The sequence below is a fragment of the Vanellus vanellus genome (assembly GCF_965231255.1).
Source record: "Vanellus vanellus genome assembly, chromosome: 18".
Lineage (NCBI taxonomy): Eukaryota > Metazoa > Chordata > Aves > Charadriiformes > Charadriidae > Vanellus > Vanellus vanellus.
The window spans coordinates 10,164,573-10,176,868 of NC_138923.1; the positions used below are offsets into that span (position 1 = coordinate 10,164,573).

At 45.0% G+C, this 12,296-nt stretch overlaps 1 protein-coding gene across 1 annotated transcript in view; it reads left to right on the forward strand.

Annotated features, from left to right (window-relative positions):
* CCDC187 (coiled-coil domain containing 187) overlaps positions 1 to 12,296 on the forward strand; it is a gene marked incomplete at both ends in the record, with an annotated part of 60,916 nt that overhangs the window by 22,382 nt on the left and 26,238 nt on the right. The window contains 8 exon segments of the mRNA XM_082492568.1: positions 1,163 to 1,226; positions 1,230 to 1,281; positions 1,697 to 1,789; positions 4,753 to 4,881; positions 5,619 to 6,358; positions 6,726 to 6,817; positions 7,306 to 7,976; positions 8,788 to 8,887. Coding sequence (XP_082348694.1) covers positions 1,163 to 1,226; positions 1,230 to 1,281; positions 1,697 to 1,789; positions 4,753 to 4,881; positions 5,619 to 6,358; positions 6,726 to 6,817; positions 7,306 to 7,976; positions 8,788 to 8,887 — 1,941 coding nt within the window.

Sequence of the window (12,296 nt, forward strand, 5' to 3'; positions counted from 1 at the left end):
GTTCACTTCTTCACTGGATTTACTCATCAGCGTACACAAATTTATAAGTTTCTTTCCACAAAACAGGAAAGAATTTGCTGCAAATAGATTCTTTTCTCCCACATTCTTCCTTTTGCCAGATATAAAGCATGACATGGGAAATAGCAGCACAGTAGCGCAGAGAGGCATCACAGGTATCTAAAGCAGGAATTGTGTAGTTCAGAGGCATTACAGGGGATTTAACAGTTCATTCTGTGGAAGCAGTGTGGATCTGAAAGCACATATTATTAGACTTCCTTATCCTGCTTTGATGCTAAATTTGGGTCTGAAGTACCATTCATCTACACCTGTCACTTTAGTTTAGTGTGATTTAAGATCTCAGGTTGCTGTGAGTAACACATGGACTCGAGAGCAAGGACTGCCTGCGGCTAGCCCAGTTAGCCTGCCCGCTTGGCAATCTTTTCAGCCAACGGGGGATTACTGGGGTATAACAGACTAGAGAAGACGAGCTGAAAAGCTGTACATAATAAATCTTATTGCTATAATAGCATTAGTGTTAATTCATTGGGCACTACGATCCCTGTCACACACCACCAACTACTATGGGCATTTCCCTTAGATTTGCTCCAAATCACCCTTTACGATGATGTATGGAAGCATTTTATGGTGCTCACCTTGGGTCTGTGGGAGCACAAGTCTGTGCTGCCATCTCCCCCTTTCAGCTGAATCAGGCAGCGCTTTCAGTCACCGCTGTGCAGCATTACCCCTCCTAATACCCAGAAGCCAAAGCCACAATCCCTGCTGAGCCTCTTTTGAACATTCTCAGGGGGAAGGCTAGTTTAGTTTGTTTTCAACCCAGATCATTTTACATAACTGAGTTAGGGGAATGCCAGACAAACAGTTCAACTTGCAGAACAGAGGCAGCCTCTGAGGCTGAAGATGACCAGCTCCAGACGCTTGGTTCAGATGCAGCTTGTTTGTTTGTCTGACTGTACTTTACCATTGAAAAAAGTGTGTCACAGACGCTTTGCCAGATATTACCTCTGTCAGGTATCTGCAGTCTGGCCTAGGAAACCTGCTTCTGCCTTGCACACTTACAGGAGCCCAGTGCCATCAGATACCAGCATTTGCACTGCTCCTTGTAGCCTAACAGCTTCCAAATACCTGTTTGTCTAGGTTTTAGTGCTGTGAACCTGAGGTCTGCTCTCTCCTTGCCTGGTGAAGAGCACAGAATACTGGGCAGAGAATAATTTACTATCCCTGGTCAAGGGAGGGATTATAAGAAAGCCCCCAAGATCCCAGGTTAGCAATGCTGTATCCTTAACAGTTTGTTATGGGCGAGTCACCCAAGCACGCAGTGTTTATGTACTCTGCAGAGAAAGGTTAGTCTGGATCTCCAGAGACGCCCCAAGGGGAAAGGTGTCCCATTGCTCCCACTGGGTGTGCCAGTTAGGTGAGGGCTGTTGGCACGTTACCATAGGGTCATGGATGTAGCCTCAGGGATGCAGGCCAGTGCTTGCTTTGCTGGGACATCTCCAGCAAAAAAGGAGTCCTGCTGGTTCCGTGACCAGTGTCATTAGAGATACCCCCACTTTTGCATTCCGAGGGAATGGGACTGGGTTTGGTTTGTTGGTGACAGCAGTCATGTCTGCAGTTTGATTTTAGCTGCATACTAATTCTTTTCTGTGGGTTTTTTTTTTTTTCCTTCTGATTAAAGACCAAAGAGAGAGAAGCTCAACATGGAGAATTCAAACACAGAGACAGCCTTCACCCAAGTCCTCTGCTCTGGAGAGAGCAGCGACAGGTAAACATAAGGATGAAAATCATGAGAAGTTACAGAAATTGATGGACAAAACTACTGGAGGTCAGTAGCATCTGAGCACTCACCTGCCAAAATCTTTGACTGATTATTAAAATAATACCAAACCCTAGGGTCTGCAGTGAAGGGCCAGAGCCTAGGTATACCCAGCAGGTAACAAAGAAAACCACTGAGGGAACAGACAAAAATCAGCATTTGTTCAAGGAGACAGAAGATGACCACCAGCAGCACAAGGCCACAAGGCTTAATTTCTTGGTTAGCTGCTGGTGAATCGTGCTGAGGCTCCTGGGATGGGGTATCAGACTGGCCACCTGATACCACTTTCTGTCACTGAAAAATATGCCATATGTCCTGGATGGGAAGAGCTGTCTGTCACCTACTCAGTTCTGTGTTTCCTAATGAATTCAGAGTGCCACCAAAAGGCAGGGATTGCCTGGCCTGCAAAATAGGGACTGAAGCAAAGTAGTGAGAAGTCAGATGAATTATCCACAGCCCTACTACAAAGTCAACAGCAGTAACAGGAGTCCCAATCACTAGTTCTCAGTTTTCTTTCACTGGTATGTCTAAGTGGAGATTTTAATTACTGGAGCAATTTTACCCATTTAATGCCATTATGTTGCATTGGAAATAGTTGCATTCGGACTTTGTAGGGAACAAGGCAAACAGTGGAAACGCCATGGGCACTACTCACTCAAAGCAGTTGTATTTTACACTAGCCGTGGTAGTAGATATGTAACTTGTGTGAACCTGAAAGAAAAACAACCCAAGCGATGTCATACTGTGCAGGTGAAATTATGAGCATAGTGGCATCATGTGCTCTGCTACCTAAGTACTATTTAAAATGCATGAAATATATAATAATTTCCTTCTCCCTCCTTTTTTTTTTTTTTTGTTTTAATGGATTGTTTGAAAAATGGCTTGATCTTCCTCTGAGAGTGGGTCATAATAAGACCATGCCACATGAAGCATTCATCATTGTAACTGCCAGTGTCATGGTGTCTTTATTGGCTATTAGTTTCTGTCAGTGAAAGAGCCAAGGCAGGGCTACAAAGAGATGAATGAGGGGCAGAGGTCAGAGCCAGAGTACTCAGGAATTTGATGAATTATAAATTTGCTGTAGTTAACAAAAAATTAAGTCACAACAGCTATAAAATATTCATCTGTTCATAGGTAGAAAAAAACAGGAGGATTTTTAAATAAAAAAATTTCCTTCCAGCAAGTGTTTTCATCAGAAATGCAGACTGCTCATGAACTTTAGCATAGCAGTTTCTGTAGTTAATAAACACTGTGCAGATAAAAAAAAGATTCAATTGACAGCAGACAACGTGGTGAAGTGAAGACTGTTAGATCTACATATTAATTTGTCAGCTGCATTCAGAGAAACTAAGACAGAATAAAAATAAATACATCCTGCATTTTTAATACTCCTAAACTGGAAAACACAGTAATACAGCAAAGTGTTTCATTAAAAACTGCTATCTCAGCTGTCCCAAGTCCAACAAATTTTGGCAATTCCATTAGTGGTTCCTGCTGTCAGACACTGAACTGCATAGATCTAGTGAATAATTCCTCTGAAGGCTTCCCAAGTAAGTCCACGTGATTATAGGAAGTGACTTCACACACACACAGAGTGAAGCTATTCCTTGTCTGAAAAACATAATTTCTCTTGTGACACGACTGAAACGACATAACTAAGATGAGCCTCCAGAACATCTCAGAGGCTGCTGCAGATTCTGCTGCTGTAGGTGGCTGTGACTCCATCCGTAGCCATGGTACGGAGCCCAGGGCTGTTAGCCGGGAGGAGATGTTGCCCTATAGCTCTTTTTCACAAAGCAAAGGGGAATCTCAGGACAGTCCCATGAACAGTCAGTCTCTGAAAGTGCTTCATGTCCAACAAATGATTCTCAGAGGTGCTGCACAGTCAGCTCAGCCCACAGACAAGTTTACTGCACAGAAGCTAGAAAAGTCTGACTCAGTCAGTTGACTGAGTACTGAACCACATCTTTGAACTGAGGCCGGTACTGATTAAAGAGTAAAATCTTTTCTTTGAAAAAGAAGCTTGAATATTTTCATTGGGGGAGAATTTGGTGGGGAGGATTTCCATGCAAAAACCTGTTTAGTCACCTTCTGCTGGAAAAGTGTTTGCAATAAATACATAATTATGCCAGTGCAAGTATTGGCATGCTGTGAATGCAATCTGAAATTATGAAGTAAAACAGTGATAAATGTTGTCTATTATGTGACACCACCTATTAAGCAAGAATAATTTGTTTGTGCTGCATACACTATCGTTTATTTTTGCATTCTACATTGTCCCTTGTCCTGTATTGTTCATTGATTCTTCCACACCGCATCCTGCTGATTCTCACCAGTTTAAAAATTAATTACTCCAGTGAGTTTGAAGTAATCACAAGGAAAATCATATTTTCCTTATCCCCCTCCCTCTAGTTCTCAAATCTGCTGGTACCCAGTAAGTACCAGCTGTCTGCAGCTGCCATCATAGAAGGATGCTCTCAGATGCCCTCAGGCCAGCATCCCGACCTCCTCTTAGTGTTCTCGAGGACTCTGTGAGTCAATGGTTTCTGAGTTAAACTTGTAAAAACTGTGTGAACAGGCTACAACTGTTAAATTATTTAAATGTTAATGGTAAAACCTTAGGAAATCATTGAAACTTCATGTGTTGCCCTCATCTGATTCATGAACCAGCTCTCAGTCAGTGAATAGATGCTAGCAGAGTGACAGCCTCCAAAGTCTGAGTGCTTTAAAAACATTTTTTTATCAAAGTAGAATCAACTTTTTTTTTAAAACCTGCTCTGAGTGAAACCTTTTAGATCTCCCCACACCTTGAGTGCGATCCCTGGAAATCACCATTAAAAAGAATTATAATAGAGTTACAATTTTCTTTCAAAGAACATATGAGGGCTTAATAATTAAATACAAATCCTCTGTTTCAGGTGCAAAGCTACCTGGTGCTTCTGCATGGAGAGAAGGTCAGAAGTTAGCTAGAAAGTTGCTTGGTCCACCTCCTACATTTCCAAATCTGAGGAGCACAGCTGAAGAGCAGACCACAGCAGATATCTTTGGTACAGTTGCCTCTTTATGGCACTAGTGGTTTTGGCACACAAACAAAAAAGTGTTTTATTAAAACTATTTGAAACAAAAGGTTTCAAGGCCCTTCTGAGCACCTGTCTTTAATGACTCTTGTGGTAACTCACTTGTCAGGTTAACAACCACCCTGAACAATTACTAAAGCTGTTGTCCGTGGTCAGCTGGCACAATGAATCCACCGTGGTTTTGAAGAGACAATGCAAATGCACTGTGTCCTTAACATAAGACATGTCTGGATCATGACACAGGCTATATCTCCCTAGCAGAGATACAGCATCAGCTCCGTGTCCTGCACATAGTAGCATGCTCTGCTCTTTAGCTGGGCCGGTTTGCCAGACACAGCTGTAGAGCTTCCCCGGGTCTACCAACAGCTGAGGCTGGCCACTGTGTTCCCATTGTGCTACACTGACAAGCATAAGAGCTTTATGAGAGAAAGTGTTTCACTGCTCATCTATATTAAATTCTATTTATACTGAAGGGCCACAAACTACACATCATTTGTCCAATTGGCTACTGCAACTTCAAATTTTGCACTTACAGATTTGTCTTCTCCTTAGAACATTGCAGATTTTATGACAGATGTACAAGCCTGGGCTACACATGCAAATAGTCCTCAGGCCTCTAACAGGAGGAGGTTTTGAGATGCAGGATACAGGAATTGATATATGTCTCAAGTAATAACACCACTGCTTTTTCAAAATGCTTTCCACAGAACCTGGTAGAGGATTTGTAGCAACGGAAAAGAGCTTCAGAGAAAAGGGAAATGAACCTGTGGGGAAAACCCCTAAATTCAAAAGCTGCTTGGTACCCCCCAGCAAGCCTATTGAAAGGGGCAGCAACGCACCAACCAAGGATACCAAACAAATACTCAGGAACCTGCATTTGCAAAGCCAGTATCATGATGAACACAGACAGGCCAGGCTCCCAAAAGACTCTGCAAGAGGAAAGGTAGAAGTTCTGCAGCGATACCTAGGGATCCATTCTCCTTCACCTGGACCTTGGGTCAAAACTCCCTCGTCCTTCAGTGGGGAAAAGACACAATCTTCATTAATGAAAGATGGAGCCAAGCCCAGCGGCTCAGGAAACTGCAGCAGAGGAAGAAGCACATCTCCTCAGAGCCAGAAAGGCTCAAGCAGCCCTGCACAGAAAGGGTCTGAGAAAGAAAACCTCAAGCATCCTTCAAAGAGGAGGGTAAACATTAAAAAACCTCACCCCTACAGCCCTGAAATTGTTCAGGAATTTATGTATCGAAAGAATGAAGAAAGAAAGAAAAAAAGTCTAGAAGAGAAAAGGTCTTTGGTGCAGGCCATGGAGATGAGAAATAAGAGATTGCAAGAAGTATACAGGAAACAGAAAGAAGCTATTAGGAAGAAAACGAGTTCTGACCAGCTGTGCAAGCTCATTGCGGAAACAGCGGCTGCAAAAGAAAGTCCTCAGTGTAAACTTGAGCAAGTAAGTCATAAAGGAGTGACAGATTGAAAACCCTCCAGTCTTGATTAGAACAGCACCATGTAGGAGATGAAACACTTCATACAAATGCTTTGAAATGTCAGGGAGAAAAAGTTTTATCTGGAAAAATAGAGCAATTAACTGCTAATTATGGCAAGCACTGCTGTGCTCATTAGTAAGGCTGGAACCCTTGACTTCAGGGTCAAAAGCCTGGAAATCTCCATTGCTTGAGTTAAAAGAACAGGATTGTTGTTTGGTGCATGCCGTTTTCCAGATACACGAACCAATTATTAAGTGGAGCAAAAGCCAAATCTTCCCCTCCTGTTGCCTAGCTATTTAGTGCTTACACTAATGGTCACTTCCGTTTCAGGACCAAACCAATGGTGGAATCCTGGAGAGGAGTTTCATGGCCTGGGTGGATAAAACACCGTGTACTCTGTTAAGTAAAGATCACAGAAGCAGGTACTCAGGCATAAAAAGCATCCTAGAAAGCATCTTTCTTGGCACGCACTGCAGACTTTTAATAGTATTCTGTTGTAAACTATAAAAAACAGAGCAATGGACTACTGTACTGTCTTATGTCATCTTAAAATCAGCCTCACTGCACCCTACTCCAGAGCAGTTACAGTACCTGGGAGCATCTTGGACTGCTTTTGAGCATGGAAGGACACGGATGCTCTGGATCTCCAGATTGAGGCAAACTTTTCATCCTACTTTTATGCTTTGTATTTTTAAATAATAATTATCCCTTGCCAGCCCCAGGCTGATTCCTCTCCGCATCTGTCAGCAGTTCATGCTCCATCCTGAATCTCTCATTTGACAAATGTACCTATAGACAAGGAAATCTGTTTCTCTTTTGTGAAGCGCTTTAGCTGAAGATAGCGGTCTGTGCAGAAAGCTACTGTTACTTTGTCTTTATAATGTGACATTTCTCCTTTTCCTTTAAATAGGAATCAACTTCTAGATGCACTTCAATCACCTAAGAAAAGAGCAGCATTAACTTCTCCAGCAGCACTGGAAACCGAATGCTGGTTTCTCAGTCCTCTGAAATGGGAAGACTTGAGGGACTGCTCTCCTCCAGCTCTGCATACGCCTCCTCTGAGCTTTTCCCTTCCTCAGAAAGATGCAGGATATTACCCCAAGGAGTTGACTTCTGGTCTTTCTCCATATAGAAGTAAACGGGATCGAGTGAAAGCCATACATAGTTTATCCAAGGAACTTGCAGAAAAGATTGATATGGCAACTAGGAGGCTGAATGCAGCAAGCTGGGTTAAAGCCTCTGCTGACAAAACATTGACAGAAACAAGTTTGGACCTTTACCATGAGTTGTCTTCTGTCCCAGAGCCTGAGACATCCAAGGACAGGACAATGACTATACAAATGCTCTTGGATGCCCCAGATCCTGATGTGTTACGTGTGTCATCACATAGGGAATTTCATAGACAGGGCAGGATTAGCCTTGTGGGTACCACTGAGGGAGCAACAGCCCTGGACAAGCAGAAGGAAATACCCACCGCTTTGCCTGGCGGGAGTGCTGCAAGCAAAGAGTTACCATGGATCACTCATAGCACAGGACAGAGGCACCTCGACACCGGGGAAGACCTGAGCAACACATATCAAGGTAGATCATATTGACACGACGCAACAGTGAGGCTCAGATGCCATAGCCCAAGTCTTTCAAAGCGACAAAGCAGTGTTTAAGCCTGATCCCCCCTTGGAAGTGTCATGTCTTGGAAAATCCCTGAGCAGTAGGTCCTCTAGGCTGTATCCACATTGCTCAGAGGGAGCAATCGCTGGAGCCTTGAGTGTTTGCAGGCTTGCTCTCTGCACAGCTCACAAATCCAACACCAAGAAGTGTCACAGGTGCCCGCAGCGAGCAGCACAGGCAGCCTAGGGACCCCCTGGCAGCAGCAAGTACGAGCACAGCTCGTTCAGTATCTTTAGATCAGTAAGGCAGAACCATGAAATTTCAGCAAATCTCCTCAGATCAGAAGGTTGCCAGAATGTCAGTAGTGACTGACTTTTGTTCTACATCTGTTTGATTAGCACTGAAAAGTCCATCAGTCCCCCTATGAGAGGAGAGGTGGGACTGAAGTAGAGGCTATCACATTAAGAAGTAATGATCTAACTTAGGTAATGATCCAATTATTTTCTTCTCCTCTGATTACACCTGTGAAATTACATCTCTTAATTTTATCTGTGGCTTTACCATTGATTTTGGACACATCATTTCACCTTCTGGTGCCGAGGCTTTCCCAGAAGTAAGAAAGGAATTATAAGCCTAACCCCGCATACTTAAATCTGGATAAGAAGAGCTATATGGAAGTTAAGTGCTCACACATAAATAGGCAGAGAATAGATGCCAAAGCTTGGGTCATTTCATTTCTACAAAGAGCATATTTATTAAATGCCTTCATTTGTCTTTTTAAAAGGTTTTCCTGTGAATAAGGGCTCCGAGGTGGACATAAGCCTATTGCATGAAAAGCCAATAACCGGCCCAGCCTCTCCATCTCACAGATTCCTTGCTAGAAGGTAAACAAATTTGGATATATTATTCTCTGCTAAATGCACTACACACACACGTGGTTAAAATAAATAGCACCAATTCAGCATGGAGCCAGACTGCTCTTTGCTCCTTACCCAGCGAATTGCCAAGTAGGCAGGTTTTGACACAAGATATACTGCAAGAGGGAACCACCTATTTGTAGAGAGCTGGAAGGTCAACAAGAAAGGTTCAGCTGGGGTTTTGGGGGGAGAGATGGATCTCCCCTACAGGAGTTTTGCCCTAGGTGCAACCTCCCAGCGGCGTGAGGAGACTGGAAGCTGCGGGGGGGGCCCCACGCAGCCAAGTCCTGCCTCGGCTGTCCGGGGGAGCGCTGCCTTTGCCCCCGCTGCGGAGCAGGGGCAGCCCCCGGGAGGAGGCGGGGGTGCCCCGGGAAGAGGCGGGTGGGGGCCGCCGGAGGAGGCTGAGGGTGCCCCCGGGAAGACGCGGTGGGTGCCGCGGGAGGAGGCGGGAGTGTCCCGGGGGGGGGCGGCACCGGGACTGTCCGCCAGGTGGCTCCCCGACCCCGCCGCCCCGGGGACGCCGCCAACCGCGCGCGCCGCTGCGCGCCCGCGGGGCCGCGCGGTCTCCCGCGTCATCCCCGCGCGTTCGGGAAGGGACACGGAGCTGCCGCCTCCCTCCGCGCCCCGGTAAAATAACCCCCTCGGTATTTTAACATATGGCACGGGCAGAAGAATGAATTGATTATCTTTCCGAGTGCCTGGTTAAATCTCCACTGATCTCCTTTTTGCAGGGGATTAAAGAGTGATTTAATGAACTGAACACTATAAATTCATTTTTAGTAATTGTTTTCACTCACTTTACTCCAAAAGTGGGCGAAAAATTCTGATTACTACAGCTCTCCTGGTTGTGGGTGTGTGGAGCAGCACCTACTCACAAACATTGTTTCCTTGGACAGGACAAATGTCGGAGCGTCGTAATGATTATGGAAAACAGGTTTTGAAACAGGAAGCTTAGAAAAAAGGATTATATTAGCGTAGGTTGTTTTCAGTCAGCTTACGTCAATTAAATGTTTAATGTAGATGGCAGTCGATAGAAAACCCTCTGCGTTTAGCCTGTATCTTAGAGAGCAAAGACATATTTGTGTTACTGCCCCAGGTGGGTCATGCCTGGTGACAGGGAGGACCAGGAAGGGACCTGTTAGTTCAGACGCAATGGCTAACTGCAGACCAGACCCTGCCCCTGTCCAGCCACCACGAAGGACAAAGCCAGAGTCCCCACAGGGGACACACAGCTCTGCAGAGAGGTCTTCCCTGAGAGAGTAAATCCCCTGAGCCCTAGAAGATTAAATGTGACCTGGACAGGCATTACCAAAGAAAGGACATATGTGCAGCAAACTGGCCACCACGTCCCCAACTTCCCATTCAGAGGGAGGATGAGGTGTTGGTGCCGCAGTCCCTGCGCACGCGCGATGGCACGGCACTGCTGAAGAGGCAGTTCACTGGTGCCAGGACCGAGTTGGCTGTGCCAATGTACCACAGCAAAACTGCCAAAAACTCTAGCTGGAAGAAGAGCAGTTTTGTTAAGTAAAGGCACAGCATTCTTTTTAAGAAGATTGTTTACAGCTTTACAGTGCAAAGTAAACAAGAGGAAAATGAAAATCGGAGAGATAAGTCCAGACAGCTCATCTTACCAAAGTTATGAACAGTAATTACTGGAATTACTGAGAGTTAAAACCCTGCTCTTTGTGCGCAACTACCGCATTCACGAAGGTTGGGCTGATTTCTGCTCCGAGAGATCAGTTACAAGGATTATGGAGCTGTTCTGTCACAGAAGATGGCAAATGTATAAAACATAAGCACTTGGCACTCAGAGTGTGCAGTGAAGAGAGTCAGAGCTGCGTATGCACTGCACCTTAGAGAGCACGGCCCACCAGGCTGAACCAAGCGGCGGGGTCCATTACTCTTGTCTCGATGCGTGTGTGGTTATATGCAGCTCTAATTCGCAGTAATGGAAGGTAGGTGCAGAACCCCCGTGGGCCCCAAAGGGAATAGCCCCTCAGCTGTAATGGACAAGCATCAGACAAAGTAGAAATAAGACAGATTGCACTGATCTCCTGAACAATGCAATTACTGAGAAAGCAAAGCTCCTGTGTGTTTGAGCAGCGAGTCAAACAAAGTCCTCAGAGCACCACAGAAAAAAAACCCCACCAATAAAACCTCTCAAACAATAAATCACAACCCTGTTGCAAGTGCTGTTTCAAAAGATGAGGACAGCTACTTGCAGATAAAATATCACTGTATTTAGAGATTAGAAGTGGAAAGTGTTGCTATGTTGTGAATGACTCCAGACTCATTTCCTTGTGGGTTGAGAGCTCCCTCTGATGCAGAAGTAGTGACAGTAAGGGGACAATATAAAGGAAAGACCATCCCATGTCTAACCCTTTCTTAGCTACGGGTAATGTAGATAACACAAAGGTTCAGAGCAAAAGGCTGTCTTTGAATTGTCCTCAGCTTTTATTTGCATATGATCTAGATTCCAATTTTGCACCTAGTCCTGTTGCCTACACACTCACTCACAGGAAGCAAAAGCGGATGAGAGTCCTTCTGCACACACCAGTGGGCAGCACACACCAGTAAGGACAATGTGAGGGTCTCATGATCTAGCTATTCCTGAAGTTGCTCCAGTATCAACCGATTCACATGCCTGTTGAGGGCATACGGCTGCGATCCGATCAGCCAGAAAGCCAATGGTAAAGGAGCACCGGTGCGTTAAGGAGGTGACTGAGGAACACACTTTCCAGAGTCATAATTTCTTCTGCTCCAGACACATTTGCACTGTGAGTGCAGGAACTCTGTACGGGGGAGTGTTAGTAGGGAGTGAAGGCAGCCTGGCTCTTGATGAGCATACAGAACTTTACAGGACTCTGCTAACAGGCAGGGATAGTGCTGTGTTCTTAGCCCTTGGTAACCCCATGCCTGTATAGCTCACCACCAATCCAGCTGGAGTCGGGTTAGAAAATGTGACAGTAAAAGCAGATGAATTGGCTCTATGCTCTGACTTCCACTGTTGCTACCAGTGATAATGAGTCTGCAGTTGGCTACAATAGATACTCTTCAAGGGTTCATCTAAACAAAGCCACCTGTTAAAAACTGACTGTTTGCCAGCCTCATTCACAAATACAAAACATCCAGCGTTACAAAATCAGCGCTCTTGAACATGATCTTATCCACAGCCAGTTTCAACAGCACAGTTTTGTGTTTACATGTTTAATTGTAGCTGTGAAAACAGTGACTCATGTTCATGCAAGAAATCCTGCAGGTGCCTCTTTCCATAAGCAATGTTCCCATTTCATGCCCGGCTGCTCTGCACTCCACAGGGGCGGCTGACAGAGATTTGTTGCTAATGCAAATGACTCACTGATGGGAATTCTGCAAA